This window comes from Lolium perenne, chromosome 5 (genome assembly GCF_019359855.2).
Source record: "Lolium perenne isolate Kyuss_39 chromosome 5, Kyuss_2.0, whole genome shotgun sequence".
NCBI lineage: Eukaryota > Viridiplantae > Streptophyta > Magnoliopsida > Poales > Poaceae > Lolium > Lolium perenne.
In genome coordinates, this window is record NC_067248.2 from 219890325 (window position 1) to 219913184 (window position 22860).

Consider the following 22860-nt stretch of genomic DNA (forward strand, 5'->3'; position numbering starts at 1 on the left):
ATATTTTGCAGATATCATATGAAAATATATTTTACTATTTATCTAATGATATAAATTTTGTATTTTACATGTTAATGATTTTTAGTAAAAACTTAGTTAAACTTGACATAGTTTTATTTTCTAAAAATAATATAAGCCTTAAGATTTAGGATGAAGGTAGTATTACTTAGCACAGCCATGCACTGATTCAAGAAAGAAAATGCTCATCCATTACTTGTAGTACAATACTTGTACAACACTAGATCGTTTCCAGTCAAAGACATCCTATGCAAGTGGTATGGAAGTGGGGGCGGCAGCACATATGAAATTCAGAGTCTTACCTATCAAGGTAAAAAACCAAGATCTGGCCTTAACTGGTTATGCCTGACAATATCCTTATTGAAGGCATTGTTTTGAGAACGGAGACTATCTTCAGGATGAAAACCTAAGATCTTTGATTGAGCGACGACAGCGCTGGTGCACTATTCTCTTCTTGGAGGCGTCGTTTTTGAAGAGTCTGAATTTCAGGTGTTGTCTTGGTCAGGATTTTTATTTCTTAGTTTTCTTTTTCTCTTTTTTGACTGTATGCATCTGGTATCGTTTGATATTAATATATTCCCTTTATCGAAAAAAGACATCCTATGCAACATGAAGTAATACACATGTACTTTTAAGGAAAGATGATGGAGACACTTTTTTGAAGGCTTATTTTTGGAAATGGAGACACTTGATGGGTGGCATCATTAAATTTTATGGCAACGGCTACAGAGCTTCTTAACATTTAGCTTGACTCTGGTGGGAACTTTCTGCACAACGTATCTTCCAATAGCCCAGAGGCCTTTATGGGCGTGCTCGATCATACGCCTGCTTCGCACAGGGCGGCATTCATCAAATTTGTTGTGTTCATGAGACCTATCAGCCTCTCCACGACTGCTGTTGTCATATATGGTGTCCAACGTCAGGCACTCTAGTGAAGTTGCATTTTCAATGATATGGCACGTGAGTTCAACCATGCTCTTTGCAGAGCAGAAGCCCAATATTTTCACATTCTTGATGCTGCCGTGGCAATGTTCTAGCATCTGTCTCATATGCGAGTCTTCAGCAGAAATCAAATCCTGCCTTACGCGAGTCTGTGACACCTGCAACCACAGGAACAACAGATACACATGTTAAGAGTTACCGCATGCAGATTACTAGATATCGTAGTTGGAAGCTAGAGGAAAAGGTTACTTACACACAAGACGAAATCCTCCAGGACAGGACAGGCATCAAGAAAATAAACTAGAGAAAAATAATCATAGGAAAAGCCCCGAGTATTTCCATCGCCAAGAAAAATGAGCAAATTCCTGAGGAAGAGGAATCTGGCAGCTAACATTGGCGTACTGAGCTTCTGCATACAGATGATGTCTAGGTTAAATACGTTCTTCCCTAAAAAAAGTTTATGGTAGGACTACTGCTATGAATAAAATGACTGTACATGTCAATCAAATCTACCGCTAGCCATCCTTTAAAATGGAAAAACTAGAGTTTGAGAATATACCTCGCCATTCGAATATAGATTGAGCGTTTCAAGATTTGGCATAATGAATGGAAGATTGGCACGAGCATGATGAACGAGGCTAGTTCCGTAGGTGTCGATCATTTCTAGTTTCTTTACTTGCAACATATCTCCAACTCTAAGTTTCTCAAAGGAACCATTGATATGAACAACGGAAACCTTTGGAGCTTTATTTTCTATCACTTTCAGACCTCTGCACTCAAAAACTGTCAGGCAGTTCAGCCGGTGTAGCAGGCATGGTAACTTGAGAGAAATGATCTTATGACAATTCACGAGTTGCAGCTCTTCCAGGGCAACAGAATTGGAAAGAAGCTGCCCTAACTCATCTCCCGTTATATGCACCTCAGACAGATGCAGCCTTGTCAAGGAACCAAGTCCCACCATGGGGTGGAAGGCGCAACAACTGAGGTTAAGATGTTGGATACAAGGTTACAGTAAGGTGATGTACCAACCTATTCAGAACATGGACCCAATCTTTTTTCATAATGCGGAAAGCGTGGTGCAATAACCCTCATATGGTGAATGCATGCTAGATAAATCGATGAAACAGAATAGTGGGAACATTCATGTACATAATATTCATTTTCCTTTAGGACTGAATATACAAGGCTTAAAATGCATAAGATGGAACGACTGGCATGGAGAATGTTCATGACACCAAAACGAAAAATATGCCTATCCCCCTTGTCTCTATGATAAATTTAATGGCTCCAGGGAGAATTTGGGTGACTCTGTGCAAGCATACGAGGTTAGACCTGATGGGTTGTCTGGTGTATTCAGGATATGCTGCTGAGCTGTTTGAGATCAGGGAATCAAATAATTGAGAGAAGCATCACTGGGCGTGTCGACGCACAATTCATCGTGACTTGCATACGGCAGCAGAACATGACGAGCGAGGAAACGATACTGGTAGGAGAAGACTATGCAAATCTCATCCAACGATGCAATGCAATAGGAGAGGCTTATGTACTTCTAAATGTTGATCTAGATGTAATTTCATTGTTGATTTGCTACATGCAAATTGTTTTTAGACTGGAGGCTAAAACGTGTAATAATCGTGCACCGTAGACCTCTTTCATTGTTGACTCGCTTTTTTCTTTCTTTCTTTCTCCTTGTTTTGGTTTCTCTTTTCTGTTGGGTTTCCTATCTAGCCTACCCCAACTTGCTTGGGAAAAAGGCTTTGATGTTGTTGATGATGTTGTTGTTGATCTTCATATGTAATTTAAGGATAAGTGCATATGCTGTCATAAGTTTCTGTGTTATAATTTTGGATATCCATGATCCAAACAAAGAAGATTGAAACGGAAGTGTTTTTCCAGAGGATATTGTATAGTGGAACAAGATGAGTACAATTATCAACTGTGGTGAAACCCCTAATGGAAGCAAAAAATCACAGTTAAACATAAGATGGTTGAGTGGTGTTTTTCAGGTTACTAAGCACATATTGATTTATGTTGGCACTTCTCTAGTGACACTCATAACAACAAAGCAGTGAAGTTCTAGAATATATATTCAGAGCTTACATTTAGCTAGCTATATTGCATTATTTAGCTAGAATTCATCAGCATATTAATGGCGTACCTTTGGAAGGTCTGGCAGCTCTGGCAGTGAATATCTCATTCTTTTGCCGCCTCTGAGATGATCATCCTGTAGACCAGGAGAGCCCTTTCTTCTAGCCAAAGTTTTGCGGCCTTGGGGATTATCGTCTTGTTGACGGGGCGAGCCCTTTCTTCTAGCCACGGAAGCTATCGACATACCTACGGGGCATCATCCAGGGTTATGAATAGTGCAAAGATTAACATAAGAAAACAACAAACTCAGGTCGCGTGTCATGTTCAATGTAAGTAGTACTTCAGTCTGCAAGTAAAAAAAAAATATTTCAGTCTGCACTGCTGAGTGTCTCATCTAGAACAGCAATACTGTGTGACTATTTGGTCATTGAGGCAGTTACTTATCCTGCAATCTCCTCCCAGATTAATGTACCTTTGTTTACAGATGCGAATTGGATTAGAGCATCTCTAGCAGATACGGCATATCGGCCTGCAAACGCAGCAGCGGGCTGATATGCGGTTTTCGGCGCATTTTTGGGCCAGACCAGACCCCACATCGGTGGTCTGGCCCGGATATTCGATGCAGGCCGCAGCCCAAATCGCCAAACTGCCCGCATATATAGCGGTCGGCGTCAGCCTGCCGCCGACGAGAAATCCGCCCAGCTCCGACGTCAAATCAGCACGCGCCGGCGACAAATCCCGGCGAGATGGTGTCCAGCGGAAGTCGGGGAGGACACGGGGGAAGTAGAGTGGGCGGCGGTGGCTCCGCCGGCGAGCGCAAGCTCACTGCTGCGGAGATCGAGCGGCAGCGGCGGACCTCCGACGCCGCTAGCATCCGCGGAACGTACCGGTGGCTTCACCAGGGGCTTAGGGCCGTCGCGCGCCTTCGTGTGGCACGAGTCGTAGTACCAGCGTGACATCTAGGCGTCGAGGTCGCGGGCTCCGCCACAGTGCCACTCAAGCTCCCACGACATGGAGGCGTCCAGCTCCAGCGCGCCGCGTGACCTCCAACGCCCCGGCGCCGCGCCGCCTCGCCTTCTCGGAGGGCTCGAGCTCGAGCGGGCCGCCCCCACCGCCACGATTCGACCCCGCTGACTACGCGGAGACGAGGACATCGCCGCCATCGCGGTGAGGCTGGAGAAGGAGGCGCAGGACGCGCTCAAGCCAGGCAACTTCGTCCCCGAGGCAGCCCCTGGCACGGTGACGAAGCTCGTCGAGGAGAAGTCCGCGTGCGACGCCAAGAAGGAGCAGGAGTGGCACCGCGAGCGGGTGGCGCAGGACGAGGTCTATATCGAGCTCGACAACGAGTAGGCTGCTTCCACATCCAGCCGAGCACCTACCACCCGGCTCCGTCGCCTCTCACCCATGCTAGGATGGTGCCGGTCGGCACGATCAACCTCTTCGTCGGACTCGCCGGCGTCAGCGACCCTACCAAGGTCCACCCCGGCCAGCTGCACGTACGCGCCGGGCTAGCTGCTCACTGCCACTCTCCCCCTCTCCGGCGAGGCATACGTCAAGGATGATTCGGCCCTTGAGGACGACGCCGATTCAGCGGCTACGGAGTCAGCCGCCGGATCCATCGTCGCGGCGTCAGTCGCAGACTCCATCACCCCGGTCTCCAACCCGGTCGACTACGAGGATAGCTCCATCCTCCCCCTCTTCAACAGCGACTCGGAGCCCGACTCCGTCGAGGCCCCGCGGTACCAGTATCCCACCGCCGTCCTCATGGCGACCGGTGACGATCCGCCCAACGAGCCCTTCACCACGCCGCTACCCGCGACCACAACCGCGACCGTGATCGAGGCGCATCGGGCGTCCTTGGAAGCACAGAGGAATGAAGAAGGAGAAATGGGGCGAAGTGACTCTCACTACGTCACAAACTAGCCCTTTATACCCTCTCACTCGCCCCAGATAAGGAAGGAGATCCGCCGTTCAATGCCGCTCCGCAATCGGTGCCCGAAGATCAACGGCCGAGATTCGCGGCGGAGTTATCTGCGCGGCCGTTAACTTGCCGTTACCCGTCACGTCAGGCCCAACGGTCAACTGCGGAGCAACTGCTTGCGCCTCGATCAAGTGAAACTAGCCGTTGGAATCGCCGCGTGCGTCCCCTAGACGACTCACGCCGACTGACCTGCGTAGACTGGCTCACACCGACTGGCTTGCGCCGATTGGTTCCTCACAATCAACTTACGCCGACTGACACGTCGACTGGCATACGCCGACTGGACAACTCCGACTGGCTCGTTACGACTAAGGACTGAGGCCCTGTTTGTTCCATTTGTTTCAAGAGCTCGCCGTCGATTCGCCTCAACCCATCGCCAAACCTCTTCGCGCCTCAACCTCTTGGTGAATCCACGACGCGCTCGGGGACTAATGATGGGGATATGCCCAAGGGGGGGCATCATCAGTCTCACTCGCCAAAGAAAAGAAGGCCCAGAGAGAGCTCCAGTGAACAGTGGCAACTAGGCCTCAAACCCTGGTGCGACTGGGCCTAAAACCTCTGGGGTGGTGACTGGACCGGAGGCCAGGCGACTGAAGATCTAGATCATTTGAGCACGGGATAACGGATCACGGGCTTGTAGCAACTGATATGATTCAGACTTATCCTCATGTAACCCTAGATTGGGGGTGCCTATATAAACCCTCGAGCTAAACCCTAAACGCCACACAATCTGAGATAGAATCTCATCTCCATAACTCTCGGTGCTGCGCCGACTGAGCCCCACCCCCCCCCCCCCCCCATTGTAATTCTCCACTGAGTAATAGATCTAGCAGGACGTAGACCTTTTACTCTCCAGAGGGGATGAACCTAGGTAAAACCTTGCGTCATGTGCACCTCGCTCCGCAGATGGCTACGTCGCCTTGCTCCCACATCAACGAAGTGTTGCACCCTGTAGCACCTGCCGTGGTCATATCCACGATAATAGGGATGCACTTGGATGTAATAATGATGAGGGTTGAAAGGGACGAAATGACAAAAACTGTCTTCCAATACTTTTAGTTGCATTACAGATATTTATGTCGAGGGCCAATGAACTAACTGTTATGGTGGGACATTTATGTATTAATGATTCCTATACTTGCTAATGAAACTAGCTCTAGGACCCATAGTAAGGGGTGTATTTTCTCATATTTATGGATGCACCTAATCTACGCTCCGACCTAAAGAAATGAAACTTGACAAGATATACCATGTTGTATAGAAATCTAAATGCTAAGTAAATCCATGCTTCCCTCGGGAACGCTTGTCACATATAAGTTCACACACACACTTTAGATTGTCCTCTTGTTGCATAGAAGATTGGGATTTCTCTCATTAAGAGCATGTAACTATACTAGGGTGCTCACTAAGTTGTACTCGTCATCGCTGCACTCATGCTCTCCATGTAGTTGTACACGCGCGGCTGGACATACGCAGTTGTGCACGCGGCTGAATGTACGCGATTGTACGCGCGTGGATGTAAGTACTAGAGCTGCTCTACTCGCGCGGCGAACGTTTCGCGCGGGCTAGACACGTGTCGTAGGTATGTTGTGCGGGAAGAAGTTTCCCTCGCGAAGGTCCGTCTCTAGCTAGTGGTACCCTCCAAACAGGTTTTAGCTATTGTGATTTCTAATGTTTTATCGCGTTCAATTTTTATGTCATGCTCTACATTTTTTTAACAAATCATGCTCCTACTGAGTTCTGACAGAAAAAAAGCCCACAACTTCGGCAATAAGGAGCCCGTCCACTACGGCGCTCCGGATTCTCTAACTTGGCTAAGGCAAGTCAGAGAGCTACAGTATCCCTAATTTGGACTGATTTGTAACCGTTGGATTGACAATGAACACCTAGATCTCACGCTACAGGATACTGCCCACAGTACCTAGCTACAAGGTCGATTGCTACAGTACCGACGCGACAGTACCTCGCTACAATATTTAGCTACAGTGCCAAGATCTGGTCTTTCATTTGTGATCCAACGGCTCACGTTCCAAGTCATAGTTACATGTCTGACTTTGTTAAGCCAAGTCAGAGAAGTTGCGCGTGATCCACCAGGTGGATACATGTTTTTCCCACCAATTATTTTTCTCGCTCGCCATCCCGCCAATTATTTCGCTGCCCTAATCTCTCGCCCGCCCAATTTTCGGGTCCATGCTTTTGCACATAAGTTGCAGTCATAGGATCCATCCAACGGTCTTGATTCAGTGCTGATGAAACCAATCAGATGCAAGAAGGTGGGATCACGCGGATCGCCGATCTTGCTCTCCCTCAATAAATACCGCCTCGGTTGATCCATCATAGAGAGCAAAGTTAGATCTAGACGCAATGGGGCTCGTCTGGTGCGTCCGCGATGCTGTGCGCCTCGTCGCCGTCGCCATCGAGTCCCTCCCCGCTGTGTACCACGTCAAGGCTGTCGACTCCATGGCAGAGGCCGACAAGCTGATCGCGGTGTTCGCCGGCAAGCCTGGCTGCACCGTTGTGCAGAGCGAGAGCCTCAACCACACCTCCGACGTGGCTGCGATCGTCATGAACATGCTCGACATCGCCTCCAAGATCGCCGCGCAACGCCACATCAAACCCGACCACACGGTCTTCCTCGACGATGCGTACAAGGATCTGTGTTCCCTCGTCATCCCGGAAGACACCATGCTCTGCCTCTAGTACTCGCCTCGCCGCTCCCCCTCCCTCTACGGCCCCCGTGGCCTTCGCCTGGCCAACCTCAACAAGCGCCCCAAGTCAAGCTCCGAAAGACGAAGGCGATGCGAAGAGTGGTGTACGCTCTTGGAGAGCGGGTTCGCTCCTTCGCATCCAAGCTTCGATACTCACGATTCCTCACCACCCGCCTCGCAAAGATCCTCCATTCCCTCCGCCATGACCTGCGAGCACTTCTTCGTCGGAGGGTGATTTTCCGCGATGCGTAGGGGATGGGTTGTACTTGGATGATTGATGTTGATAGTCGAAAATCGGGATACATGATGTGATAGGTTCAATTTGGGATACTGTTAATGTGAGATAGTTGGAAACTGGGATACGGGTTGGTGTGTGAACAGAGTCATCTCTGTCATTCAATGCTCTTATAATCAAAGTAATGTCGGTGCCAATCTTTCTTTTTGTGCCTTGAATTTCTCTTTATGTTGAATGAATTTTGGTCCGCCTTCATTAGTTTGACATGCGAACATCATTGAACCGAACAAACAGCATCATCAGTAAAAAGAAGACAAGAAAAAAGGGGTAAAATAAAATAAGTTAGGAAATGTGTGAATCAGCTACAGTACGTAGATGATTTTGCAAGCCTAACAAACACCCGGAGGATCCCATGCGAACCATCGTCCTGCTGCGAATGCTCTAGATTTGTCTATGAATTGATTAACATTTCAAAACACAACATAATTGGAGTTAATGACCCATTTTATTAAGTGTTAACTGAAATGAGATCCAAGATAGCGCATGGTTCTAATAATTTACAAAAGGATGCCAAGTTTGTCTTTCTCCGAGAGGAGGAACCGATTCTGGTATGGTTATGCTGCTCATCTCAAAGGTCAACAAGTACCGGTTGTGGTGAAACCTTACAACAATTGAACGATACACTCTTTGTTCATCAATTTGCTGAGAATGCTGATCAGGGACCAAAAGCAGTCCACCATACCTCCCTTGTATAACATTAGCTAGCGGCCATGTGAATGCTTGTTTTAGGCTTAGCGTGACAAAGGGAGCACATCGGTCTGGGAGGCACATCGCGATACACTGCTGACAACCTTGCCAAGTGTGGATGGCCTTCAGAACCCGACCGATGTGCCTTGTCAGCAGTGTATCGCGATGTGCCTCCCAGACCGATGTGCTCCCTTTGTCACGCTAAGCCTAAAACAAGCATTCACATGGCCGCTAGCTAATGTTATACAAGGGAGGTATGGTGGACTGCTTTTGGTCCCTGATCAGCATTCTCAGCAAATTGATGAACAAAGAGTGTATCGTTCAATCGTTGTAAGGTTCCACCACAACCGGTACTTGTTGATCTTTGAGATGAGCAGCATAACCATACCAGAACCGGTTCTTCCTCTTGGGGAAAGACAAACTTGGCATCCTTTTGTAAATTATTAGAACCATGCGCTATCTTGGATCTCATTTTTTCAGTTAACACTTAATAAAATTGGTCATTAACTCCAATTATGTTGTGTTTTGAAATGTTAATCAATCCATAGACAAATCTAGAGAATTCGCAGCAGGACGATGGTTCACGTGGGATCCTCCGGGTGTTCGTTAGACTTGGAAAATCATCTACGTATTGTAGTACATTTACACATTTCGTAACTTATTTTACCCCTTTTTTCTTGTCTTCTTTTTACTGATACTACACGATGCTGTTTGTTCGGTTCAATGGTGTTCACATGTCAAAGTAATGAAGGCAGAACCAAATTCATTCAACATAAAGAGAAATTCAAGACACAAAAATAAAGATTGGCGCCGACATTATTTTGATTATAAGAGCATTGACAGACAGACACAACTATGTTCACATACCAACCCGTATCCCAGTTTCCATCTATCTCAAATTAACAGTATCCCAAATTGAACATATCACATCACGTATCCTGATTTCCGACTATCAACATCAAGCATCCAACTAAAACCCATCCCCTATGCATCGCGGAAAATCACCCTCCGACGAAGAAGTGCTCGCAGGTCATGGCGAAGGGAATAGAGGATCTTTGCGAGGCGGGCGGTGAGGAATCGTGAGTATCAAAGTTTGGATGCGAAGGAGCGAACCCGCTCTCCAAGAGCGTACACCACTCTTTGCATCGCCTTCATTTTCCGGAGCTTGACCTTGGGGCGCTTGTTGAGGTTGACCAAGCGAAGGCCACGGGGGCCGTAGAGAGAGGAGGGGGCGGCGCGGCGAGTACTGGAGGCGGAGCACGGTGTCTTCCGGGATGACGAGGGAGCACATATCCTTGTACGCAGCGTCGAGGAAGAGCGTGCGGTCGGGGTTGATACGGCGCTGCCCGACGATCTTGGAGGCGGTGTCGAGCACGTTCGTGACGATCGCAGCCACGTCGGAGGTGTGGCTGAGGCTCTCGCTCTGCACCACGGTGCAGCCAGGCTTGTCGGCGAACACCGCGATCAGCTTGTCGGCCTCTGCCATGGAGTCGACAGCCTTGATGTGGTACACAGCAGGGAGGGACTCGACGGCGACTGCGACGAGGAGCTCGGCATCGCGAACGCACCAGACGAGCCCCATTGCGTCTAGATCTGACTTAGCTCTCTGATGCCTGATGGATCAACCGAGGCGGTATTTATTGAGGGAGAGCAAGATCGGCGATCCGCGTGATCCTAGCTTCTCGCATAGGATTGGTTCACCAGCACTGAATCAAGACCGTTAGACGGATCCTACGGCTGCAACTTATGTGCAAAAGCACGGAACAAAAAATTGGGCGGACGAGACATTAGGGGAGGGAGCGAAATAAATTGGCGGGATGGCGAGCGAGCGAAATAATTGGCGGGAAAAACATGTATCCACCCGGCGGTTCGCGCGCAGCTTCTCTAGTCAGACATGTACAGTGCCCTGACTTGGAACATGAGCCGTTGGATCACAAATGAAAGATCGAATCTAAGCACTGTAGCTAAATACTGTAGCGAGGTACTGTCGCGTTGGTACTGTAGCAATCGACCGTGTACCTAGGTATTGTGGCCAGGATCTTGTAGTTGCACTGTAGCGTGGGATCTAGGTGTTCATTTTCAATCCAACGGTTACAAATCAATCCAAGTTAGGAATATTGTAGCTCTCTAACTTGCCTTAGCCAAGTTAAGGAATCCAAAGCGCCGCAGCAGACGGGCTCCTTATTGCCGAAGTTGTGGGCTTTTTTATCAGAATTTAGTAGGAGAATAACTTATTAAAAAAACTATAGAGCATGACATAAAAAAATTGAACGCGAGAAAACATTAGAAATCACAATAGCTAAAAAACTGTTTGAAGGGTACCACTAGCTAGAGATGGACCTTCGCAAGGAAAACTTTATCCCGCACAACGTACCTACGGTTGACACGTGTCTGCCTCGCGCGAAACGTTCAACCACGCGAGTAGAGCAGCTCTAGTACTTACATCCACGCGCGTAGAACCGCGTACGTTCGGCTGCGTGTCCAGCCGCGCGCATAGCTACATGCAGAGCACTAGTGCAGCAGATGACGAGTACAACTTAGTGAGCACGAGTATAGTTACATGCTTTTAATGAGAGAAATCCCAAACCTCCATGCAACAAGAGGATAATTTCAAGTGTGTGTGTGAACTTATATGTGACAGGCGTTCCCGAGGGCAGCATGAATTTACTTAGCATTTGGATTTCTATACAACATGGTAAATATCTTGTCAAGTTTCATTTCTTTAGGTTGAAGCCTAGATTAGGTCCTCATCATACACCCCTTACGATGGATTCTAAAGCTAGTTTCATTAGCAAGTATAGAAATCATTAAGACATAAATGTCCTACCATAGCAATTAGTTCATTAGTCCTCGACATAAATCGCTCTAATGCAACTCAAAGTATTGGAAGACGGTTTTTGTCATTCCGTCCCTTCCAACCCTTCCATATAGGTGAAGTATACAGTCGAAGTTCACATAAAACCATCATACAACCACAAAAAAGATAAGAACCTAACAAAATACTTATTGCATAGTATAGGAAAATCATGGCCAATTCATCCTATGCCCTGAGGAACATGGGATCTACTCACAAGTGATAAACATGATATGGATCAGAGGCATATGGACTACAACACAATTTGAAAATATAATACCTCCACCAAATAAAGACAAGTTGTCAATCACAAACATGCAAATAGCACTTAAACAATATCCAGGGTTCGATCAATCACAAACTATGAGGGGAAAAGTTGGATATTGGAGATGGTGATAATGATGGCTCTGATGGAGATGTTGACTGAGAGACCCCCCCCTACTCCAAGGAGTGTTGATGACGATGGTGTCGATTTCCCCTGTCACCGGAGGCACTAGTGTTGCAGGATCTGCCCTCTACCGGAGTAGGAGAGGACTTTCGCCCCTCTATAAATCGTCGGAAGAATATGGCGTAGGTTTTCTAGTGAGACGGTCTGTAAAAGGGGGATCCGAGATGACGCTCGAGGCCGAAACTTGCATGGATAGCGCGCCCTGTTGATGGGGCACCATCTAGTCTCTTTCGGGGCTCGTGGCTCCCCCCTCGTGCTTCTTTAACCCACGGTCTTTCTCTTGGTGAAAAATTGATCAGGTATTTTGTTTTCCTTTGATTTTTAGGCGTCAAGAAAGTCCCTGAAACAGCAAAATACGAAAATGGATGTTTTTTGCCTCCCAGAAATTAAATACCAATGAAAGGGACTTTGTAGGAAAGTCTCATAAATCAACTCAAAAGGCATAAATAATGATAGATCATGAAAAATATCATTCATAACAAATCATGTAAGCACTATATTGATGATCTAAAATGCATGTATCAACTCCCCCAAGCTTAAACCTTTGCTCGTCCTCGAGCAAATACACGAATAGATCATATCATGTACCAATTAGATTATAGTTGTACCAAGATTAGGTAAATTAAGCATTACATCAAGTGGTTTTCCTTGCCAGTGTCATTAGTGGCCTTCCTAAAGTTATTATTAACTAAACCGTGGTATTACTTGTTCCTGAAAGGTGTAGCATTGAAATTGATGCTCTAGTAGGAAAATGTGCAGCAGAAGAAGGTGATCTATTTTTACTTGCACTCAAGTTTATCAAAATTGACAACTTCCTCAGTTCTGAAAACCTAAAACTCTAAAATTGCATACTTATATGTTTCTAGACTCACCAAGAATATATGAGAGAATTTATTCTTCGTAAGAAGAGAGCTCCCTACCAAAAAAATCATTGAAAGGAGTCGTGAAAACAAAAAGGGTTACAGCAAGAGGTTACTTTTGAAAATCACTACATTTTTGGATCACTTTTTTCTTCTCCCTCTTGGCTCTGTGATAGCTTCACCAGTTCAATGCATTTCCTTGCAATCATCTCTGCAGGCACCTCAATGTCATCGAAAACTTTTATGTTCCTTCACAACCAAATGCCTCGGTATGAAGTTGTAATCACCAGATCCTAGGCCCACATTTTACTGGGAGAATATCTTTTCTTCAGATCAATGAAGATGTTGTCCAGCTATATAATCCTGGTCATCTGAATTCCTAACCTAGCCTAGTTCCTAAGAAGCCGAGGATTTGTTTCATGCACCGGCAGTCCAGAGCAAAGTCTTGTGCCTTCTCACTTTCTTTACACCCAAAAGGGTAGAGATCGTTATCTTCTGTTTAACAAGCACTCGCCTAGCTTTGATTCTTACTTTGATAAAAAAAAGTAAGCAAAGAGTTCCCTTTTCTTGGGGGGTTGCATGTTCCCAAATCGTGCCGGTGCTGATATAATTCACCTCTCCCACTTAAGTAGCTCATACAAGTTCCTGGCTGTGAAAGTAACTGATGCATTCATTCTCTGTCATCTATCATCCATTTAAAGCAGATTTAAATATTGTAGCAGTAATTCAGGCAATCAAGCAAGGCATCCATCTCTCGTTTGGCATGATCAGACATGAGGTATTTCAGGGAGATAATCCATTCCCTATCCTGGCAACAGTCTGCGACCATAATGTTCGGCCTCATCACCTGTCAGAATAGTGCAGGAACTAATGGCACGGCGGGCAGTCACTTGTTTGTCTTTCCATCGGGATGTACCTTCCCCATTGCTAATTTGCACAGAAGTGACAATTCTGTATGTGTCAATGAGCCCACTAATATGCAACCAAGCTCTAGGCTGTATGGACAAATCATCACCGAAATCTTTTCCTCGCAAATGAGCAGCCCTCACCCATCTAGCCCACAGAGAGTCCGGTTTGGTGAGAATTGAGTGAATGAACTTAGCCAACAAATAGACATTCTGAATTTCAAGGTTTTTAGAGCCCATGCCACCTTCGCTAGTGCTTCTGCAAACATACTCCCAAGCAACCAAACAATAACTCCCATTAGCTTTGAAGAAGGATCTTCTGGTCCTATCAATCTCCTCAATCACCCATTGTGGCAAGGTTAAACAGGGCATTAGGTACGCGGGAGAGCTAACAAAACTGATTTTAGTGAGGGTTAGTCTATTCCCTCTTGCAATAAACCCCGACGAAAAACCAATGCATCTCTCGATCGCTTAATATATGGCAAAAACACCTCTCTGGGCAGTTCCTTATCCTAGAGTCGTATCCCCAGATAAGATTTAAGGGAACGATGCAATCGGACACCCAAGGATCTCAGCAATATCAGCACCTTCCCGCTTGATCAGAACAACAATAGATTCAGTGAAGCTCATCTTAAGCCCAGTAATGATCAGGAAGTTGCTAGAATTTTCTTGAGGATCCAACCTCCTCCCAATCCCCGTGAATGACGATTCCGCGTATTGGTGAGAACCGGACAAAGTCGATCATCTAACACAGGATGGCGAAGGGCTCTTGGTGAAGTAGCTTTAGACTTAAGTACTTAACCTGTCTTGTTTTTTCTTTAGTGACTAAGATTAAATCGAAATTGCTGAAGGTTGGCTTTGATTTCATGATCCACAAAAGAAGAAACTAGAGCTCATCACTTGAGCAGCAAGAATGAAGTTCAACTGATAAAGACTGACAGTAAACGTACGGCCAAGAGAGTGAATGATGCAAAGAAGCATACATAAGATAGTAAGAGGGCTTCCAAGAATGTGGGTGGAAAAAGCACTTAAATAAGATTAAAAAAATAAGTTCTCATTCCACAAGTTAATTATCTGATAGAGATATGAATTTATGGAGGAAAAGTTTCGGCAGGATTGCCAAAAGCTTTGTCTTACTTAATCTAGGAAAGAAATTTGGCTTGTTCCTTCAATTAGGACTATTTTGTGTCCAGAGAAATAATCGAGTCTTCAAGAAGGCTCTGCAAAGTGTACCAAATAGGCTGGGAAGTATGCCTATGTACCAGTGTGATCATAGCTGGACTGTTTTATGCGACAAGAAATATAGCTGCAAGGTTACATTGAGGTGATGTACCAACCTATGCAGAACGTGGACCCAATCTTTTTTCATAATGCGGAAAGCGTGGTGCAATAATCCTCATATGGTGAATGCAGGCTAGATAAATCGATGAAGCAGAGAATAGTGGGAACATTCATGTACATAATATTCCTTTTCCTTTAGCACTGAATATACAAGGCTTAAAATGCATAAGATGGAACAACTGGCATGGAGAATGTTCATGACACCAAAACGAAAAATATGCCTATCCCCCTTCTCTCTATGATAAATTTAATGGCTCCAGGGAGTATTTGGGTGACTCTGTGCAAGCATACGAGGTTAGACCTGATGGGTTGTCTGGTGTATTTAGGATACACTGCTGGGCTGTTTAGATCAGGGAACCAAATAATTGAGAGAAGTATCACTAGCCGTGTCGACGCACAATTCATCGTGACTTGCATACGGCAGCAGAACATGACAAGCGAGGAAACAATACTGGTAGGGGAAGACTATGCAAATCTCATCCAACGATGCAATGCAATAGGAGAGGCTTATGTACTTCTAAATGTTGATCTAGATGTAATTTCATTGTTGATTTTTGCTACATGCAAATTGTTTTTAGACTGGAGGCTAAAACATGTAATAATCATGCACCGTACACCTCTTTCATTGTTAACTCGCTTTTTTCTTTCTTTCTTTCTTTCTTTCTCCTTGTTTTGGTTTCTCTTTTCTGTTGGGTTTCATATCTAGCCTAACCCAACTTGCTTGGGAAAAGGCTTTGATGTTGTTGCTGCTGCTGTTGTTGTTGTTATTATTGTTGTTGATCTTCATATTTAATTTAAGGATAAGTGCATATGCTGTCATAAGTTTCTGTATTATCATTTTGGATATCCATGATGCAAACAAAGAAGATTGAAACGGAAGTGTTTTTCCAGAGGATATTGTATAGTGGAACAAGCTGAGTACAATTATCAACTGTGGTGAAACCCCTAACGGAAGCAAAAAAATCACAGTTAAACGTAAGATGGTTGAGTGGTGTTTTTCAGGTTACAGCACATATTGATTTATGTTGGATCCGCTACAAAGCGCACAGACAGGCACTTCGCTAGTGACACTCGTAACAACAAAGCAGTGAAGTTCTAGAATATATATTCAGAGCTTACATTTAGCTAGCTATAATGCATTATTTAGCTAGGATTCATCAGCATATTAATGGCGTACCTTTGGAAGGTCTGGCAGCTCTGGCAGTGAATATCTCATTCTTTTGCCGCCTCTGAGATGATCATCCTGTAGACCGGGAGAGCCCTTTCTTCTAGCCAAAGTTTTGCGGACTTGGGGATTATCGTCTTGTTGACGGGGCGAGCCCTTTCTTCTAGCCACGGAATCTATCGACATACCTACGGGGCATCATCCAGGGTTATGAATAGTGCAAAGATTAACATTAGAAAACAACAAACTCAGGCAGCATGTCATGTTCAATGTAAGTAGTATTTCAGTCTGCAAGTAAAAAAAAAGTATTTCAGTCTGTACTGCTGAGTGTCCCATCTCGAACAGCAATACTGTGCGACTATTTGGTCACTGAGGCAGTTACTTATCCTGCAATCTCCTCCCAGATTAATTTTCCTTTGTTTACAGATGCGAATTGGATTAGGAATAAAAGTGCTGGGTTGGAGATCTAGCCTATCCGAAAAGATAAGATCTTGCTATCCATCATAGTAAGATTGGATGCCCGAACACACATAGCAAGGATTTGATCCACCTAAGTAAATCAGTATGAAAGAAGAAGAAGAAACAACGGATTTCCGCTTGGGGGAAAAGAAACCGCAAACAGCAGAGACGATAAAAATCGAGTCTTTTTTGCCTAAGAACGCGGAAAAAAATAGTAGTAGTCTGAACAAGTGGAGAATATGCACGGAAGAAAACAGAGGCGATGGGGCAGCTTACTGCTGGACTGGATTTGCCGGTGGCGCCGATCCCGCTGCCTGGAGATGACCCGGTTGAGCGCCAGCAGCCCCATGCGACGGCGACGACGACAACGAGGAAGACGACGATACCTCCTCGGGTCGACAGGAAAATTCAGAGGCACCCCTGTTTACCGCTCTATTTATTTGAACCCAACAAAGGCGACCGCCCGCCCGCCCGCCATGAGTTCGATTTCGATTCAAGTCCGACAACAAGGCGCGAGCAGCGGAAACCGCGTCGGCGCCGCCGGGCGGGGATAACTTTTTTTTTTTAGAGAGAGTAGCCGGGCGGGGATAACTATCATGAGAACAATCCGAACCGTAACGAAACCCTAAGATAACTCCGCGCCTGGGCCTTGATGCTTGCTGTTCCAATCTTGGAGGCCCATTAGCAATATGATTGGACCCAGTTGTGAGCGATTGGGTAAGAGCATCCCACTAGTTGGCGCTCCCCACGCCCAAATTCGGCGAAATTTTCGTCCGGATTGGAGGAAGATTTGGCGTGGGGAGGAGTAGTTTCCCAGCCGCGTGCCCAGGCGAAGACGACGATGCGAGTTTGAAAAACGGAAACTTGATAAACTTCGGCTAAATTCGGGCAAATATAGACTAAATTTAATGATATTTAGACTAAAACGGGCGGAGTTAATACATAGAGGCCGAATTCGACTATATTTCGAATTCGGCTATGGGAATTCAAATGCTAATTTTAAAACACGGCGCTCTACATGCCCAAACGGCGGTAGAACACCGTGTAGTCGTCGCCGCCGTCGTCGGAGCCGTCGTCCTCGACCTTCGGCACCTTCGGCGGCGCGGCCTATTTCTTGCCACGGCGGCGTCTCCCCACCCGGGGATGGCTTGTACCATTGGTCGTCCGAGGACTCGAGGTCGACGACGGGGCAACGACGCCGGATGGAGGCGTCGCAGGACGGCGGTAGCGCGCGGCGTCGTCGGCGGCGGTTGGAGCGGCGCGCGCGGCGAGTCGGCGTGCGGCGGCCAGGTCCATCGGCCGCCGGCTGCTGCTCCGCCTCCTCGCGCTCCCACTCGCGCTGGACCACGCCAGGGCGGCGTCCTCGGGAGGGCGTTGTCGGCGGGCACCGGGTCGTTGAGCGACACGGCGATCGCCTCCGCCACGGCGGCGTCCTCCGCGCGCTTCGCCTCCTCCTCGGCGAGCTTTGTTTGCGGCGGCGGCCGCGGCGTCCTCCTTTTTCGCCGCCTTCCTCTTCCGCCCGGTGCCGGGAGGGTTGATCGCGGATGACGAGGGCGCCGCTGCTGCGCCTTCGGTCGGCGGCGGAGACGCCGGCTCCTTCTTGACGCGCACCGGCGTCGAAGGCGACGTCGCCTCCTCCCTCTTCACCGGCGCCAAGGATGACCTCGGCGCCGATCCGGAAGACGACGAGCTGGCAGCCATGCGCCGTGGCTGCCAGACGTTTCCCCGGCGGCGGCTCGCCGATGCCCTCGATGGAGGGGGCATCGTGAGCACCGGGAAGTTTCCGCCCTCGATGTGATCGAGGACGGCCTCGAGTGTCTGGCCCGGCGCGCTCCACCAACGTCGGCGGCCCGCGGCGTTGTTGCGCAGAGGCGGAGGCGGCGGGCCGTCGTAGGAGGCGAGCTCCCGCTCCCACCGCCGCAGGAAGTACGAGTTCCACGCCGTGTAGTTGTCGGGGTGGTGGCGTGGCTCGGCGTGCTCCTCATCCGTCAAGGTCATCCGCGCCTCCTCGATGGCGACGTCGAGGGCGTGGCCATGAGGCGGCGGCGGGATTGGTACGCCGCCAGCACTAAGCCGCCACCCGCCGCCGGGAGGCCTCGTGTCCGGCGGGCAGGGGTACCCCGCCTGGTGGAGGAGGTGCCCCTCCCACGCGTGGAGCGACCGGCGGGGGAAGCCGTTGTTGGCTGCGCTGTCGTCGTCGTAGAGCGCCATCGGGAGAGCAGAGGGAGAGTGGAGGGAGAGTGGAGCACGGGGTACGCCTCGCGGCGAGCGGACCGGCGTATATAGGCGCGGCTGGCGCTGGTGATTAATGCCACGTGGAATGCGACGCGTCCGCGGCGAGCTGACCGGCGGCAGCCTTTAGTGCGCGCGGAAGACGATGCGTGCGCGGAAGACGACGACATTAACTCGCCGTGTGGCCGGCGAATGCAGACCGGCGGCAGGCTTTTACAGCGCGCGGAAGACGATGCGATGAGGACGACGATTGGTTTCTCTCGCCGACAAGTTGGGGCCACCAGACGCGCGGGAAGTTTCCTCGGTGTTTCCCGCGCTTTCGTTTCGTCCGGAGTCCCCGAGCGCTCCCCGGGGGGCCGGGGATGGCGTGGGATCGCCGGATGAATTTAGGCCCAAATCCGGACGAAAACGAGGAACCGGGGGCGCGACTGGGCCAAATTACGCCGTCCGGATGGAAAAAACGTCGTTCGGGGGCCTCGTCGGGGAGACGAGTGGAGATGCTTGATAACCCACAAGTATAGGGGATCGCAGCAGTCTTCGAGGGTAGTATAACCCAAATTTATTGATTCGACACAAGGGGAGGTAAAGAATAGTTATAAGCCTTAACAACTGAGTTGTCAATTCAGCTGCACCTGGAAAAGCACTAGCAACAGGGGTGATGTGAAAGTAGCAGTAATATGAGAGCAGTAGTAATAGTAACACAGCAGCAGTAATAGCAATATGAGAGCAATGGCACCAGAAGATAGTTGATACTACTTCCAATGACATATAGAACGAGTATATAATGATGAGAGATGGACCGGGGTTCCCAGCGATCTACACTAGTGGTAACTCTCCAATAAGTGACAAGTGTTGGGTGAACAAATTACAGTTGGGCAATTGATAGGAATCAAAGCATTAAGATAGAACATCAGGCTTATTAATTATGTAGGCATGTTTTCCGTATATAGTCGTACGTGCTCGCAATGAGAAACTTGCACAACATCTTTTGTCCTACCAGCCGGTGGCAGCCGGGCCTCAAGGGAAACTACTGGATATTAAGGTACTCCTTTTAATAGAGTACCGGAGCAAAGCATTAACACTCCATGAAAACATGTGATCCTCACATCACTACCATCCCCTCCGGTTGTCCCGATTTCTGTCACTTCGGGGCCTTTGGTTCCGGACAGTGACATGTGCATACAACTTGTAGATACAATCTAAACAATAAGTATAGAGCTCAAATCTAAGATCATGCCACTCGGGCCCTAGTGACAAGCATTAAGCATAACAAGATTGCAGCAACAATAATTTCACAAACTTTATAGATAGATGTGGTGACCCAGCATACCACTGCATGGTGTAGTATGCAAGTCTGATATAATACCAATGAAACACCGTTCCACTAGTATTATATCGCTCAGAGTGGTACAACAGAAACATATGCGGGTCCAAGGCATGTCTATAGAATTACACACAGACTCTGTTACATAAGATCATCACAGCCTCCTACTTTACAATGAGGTAAAACTGCAAATAAACTCCAGAAGAACGACTCGTAGTCTAATCCCATCACGAACTCTAGTTGTAGAGTATTTAACTAGCTATAGAGGCTATGAATAGATTCTAGCTAAATAGGAGCTAAGTTTAGGAAGCTAGTTCCCTTTTATTGCTAATCTAGGTTTTCTCCTTGTTGGATGTGGTGTTTGACTCCTCTGACAGGGTATTGTCCCTTGAAGTAGTTATTGACTCCTCGGCCTTCGAGTTGCACTGTGGATCCTCCTTCGATGCCTCCATATCTAAGCAGGGGATTTAAGAGTGGGATGAGTACGAGCGTACTCAACAAGTTCATTATAGGAAAGAGGTGTTTAATGCACTAGCTACGGCATTAGATCAGAGAGTCTAATACCAATGCAGGTTTTCATAATCATTTCTTCAAAAGGTTGCTTTTATTCAGAAGAACTATGTCCGTCAGCCTTCACCGGTTTACTAGAACTTCATGGAGTTCCTTTCCGGCGGCTGTCAGATTCCATATCCCGAACGAGGAGTGCCAGGTCACGATTCATTACACTCTGCAGAGGTGTGTTGCTTTACCCATAAGAGATCTTAACCTTGGTGCCAACCGAGCCGCGAGCTCGTCCACACTTCCTTTGGTGTGAGGCCCGGTATAAGGTCATAGCCAATCATATTCCTCCGCTACCTCGCACACCCACCCTTTGTTGCATGCCCCGACCCTGGGTCCTCGCCGGTCCCATTATTCCCATATTTCAGGGTAGACCCCGACCACGACGACAGTCTGGGATCGAACCAAACTCCTTCGCCGGCAGATGCAACCCCTCATAGACCGCAATACCGTGGGGACTTAGATGGCTTCCCCAACCTACCGCTTGCACTTCGGCGACAAGTGTGCTACGGACAAAGCCGTGGGGACTTAACTGGCTTCCCCAGCCTACCGCTTGCCCCGACAGATGACAAGTGTGCTACGGTAAAGCGCGTCCGTTGATGTACAAGAGGTGGAAATACGATTGACTATTCCGTCCCACTCCAGATCTTATGGTTAACACGGTTATTACGGCACAAGAATCACTGGACGACATTTGTTGTTTAATCCTAGATGGATATAAACCCTTGCAATGGAACCTCCACCATATCAACACAATCCATGGTTCCATTGCCCACCACATAGTCATATTCATAGTTATGAAAATAGTGGTTTTGCTTTTTATGCAATAGTGATAAACATAGTACTTTGCAAGTAATTTGATAAAAATACTCAAATGGCATGAGCAAGCGATGAACTTGCCTTTCTTGACTGCAAGATTATGCAGTCAAGGGTCTTCGATACGTAATAACTCCAAATTCTGAAATAGCATCATCGTCCGGTAAGGACGATGTTTAAAAGATTGGCAAGGATGCAATAATGCATAAGTATGAGATGCAATCGCTCTAAGCGTGACCTAACCCCGATGATTTAGGATTATTTAGTTGAAATGATTGGCTTAGGGTGTGTTGCACTTTTAGAGTGATTCACAAACAAGGTTCTTATTCAGGTGTGGTTACATGGTATCATGAACAGGTACTGCAATATATAATAACAATAAGATTAATAGCACACAACTATAACATTTGGTATAATCTTAACATGTAATGAATAGTGGTTGGTTTTAACACTACATGGCATGGTTAATGATTAATTATCATATACTTCAAAAGAATAACTTTTGAAGAACATGTTCTTTAATAAAGAACAAGTATGATAATTAGGGTTGTGGGGTTCTATGGTTTACTATGGTTCCCATTTGGTTTCTGGAGTAAGGATTAGACGGATCTCAACAAGGTTGGAAGCATATCTTAGGTAATTTATTAAACATGGTGCTATCAAGGTTGGTATACCTTGTTGGTGATAGCTGGCTAGGGTTTATAGGTTCTATTAGGTAGGGTTGATGATGATTATTTATTTACTTCAAAAGAATAACTTTTGAAGAACATACTTCTTAAATAATAAGAAGTATAACAATTAGGGTTGAGGTGGTCTAGGTTTACTGTTGGTTTTATTAAGTAAGGAATAATTGACTCCTAAATGGGATGTTTGATAAGTATCCAACCCAAGTAGGGTTTAGTGGAATATGGTTAGGTAATGCAAAATAGTAAGTATGGTTGCTATTAGGGTTCATCACAATGGTGTGATGCTAAGCATGGATAATAAGGAATGATTGTTTTGGTAATAGGATCTAGGGTTTACACTTGGTTAACCCTACTTGATTATTTAGTTCTGATGAAGATGAACACATGGGATACCAATTTATTAGTGATAGGTCTTCTACATTTTATGTGGGTATGAACAACCATTGAGTTGCTCAATATAAACCTATGAATGAAAAGAAAGTGTTATGATCAT

General features: G+C 47.0%; 1 protein-coding gene and 1 long non-coding RNA gene across 3 annotated transcripts; both read right to left on the reverse strand.

The window, feature by feature from the left end:
- Positions 1-565: 565 nt before the first annotated feature.
- LOC127301974 (uncharacterized) lies at positions 566-3248 on the reverse strand. Of its 2 annotated transcripts, XM_051332291.2 has the most exons (4): positions 3119-3248; positions 1520-1940; positions 1214-1369; positions 566-1118 (listed from the first exon to the last, which is right to left on the reverse strand). In XM_051332291.2, exons 2-4 carry the CDS (start codon positions 1919-1921, stop codon positions 723-725), a joined length of 954 nt encoding a protein of 317 aa, XP_051188251.1. In that variant the 5' UTR covers positions 1922-1940; positions 3119-3248; the 3' UTR covers positions 566-722. The 2 variants fall into 2 exon arrangements, with proteins under 2 accessions (XP_051188251.1, XP_051188252.1); XM_051332292.2 differs by lacking the exon at positions 3119-3248 and having other exon boundaries at positions 1520-3111.
- An 8438-nt stretch (positions 3249-11686) lies between these two features.
- On the reverse strand, positions 11687-17345 carry LOC139831090 (uncharacterized). Its single transcript, XR_011745513.1, has 3 exons — positions 17028-17345; positions 16305-16480; positions 11687-12361 (listed from the first exon to the last, which is right to left on the reverse strand). It is a non-coding gene; the product is annotated as an uncharacterized lncRNA (long non-coding RNA).
- Positions 17346-22860: the final 5515 nt, after the last annotated feature.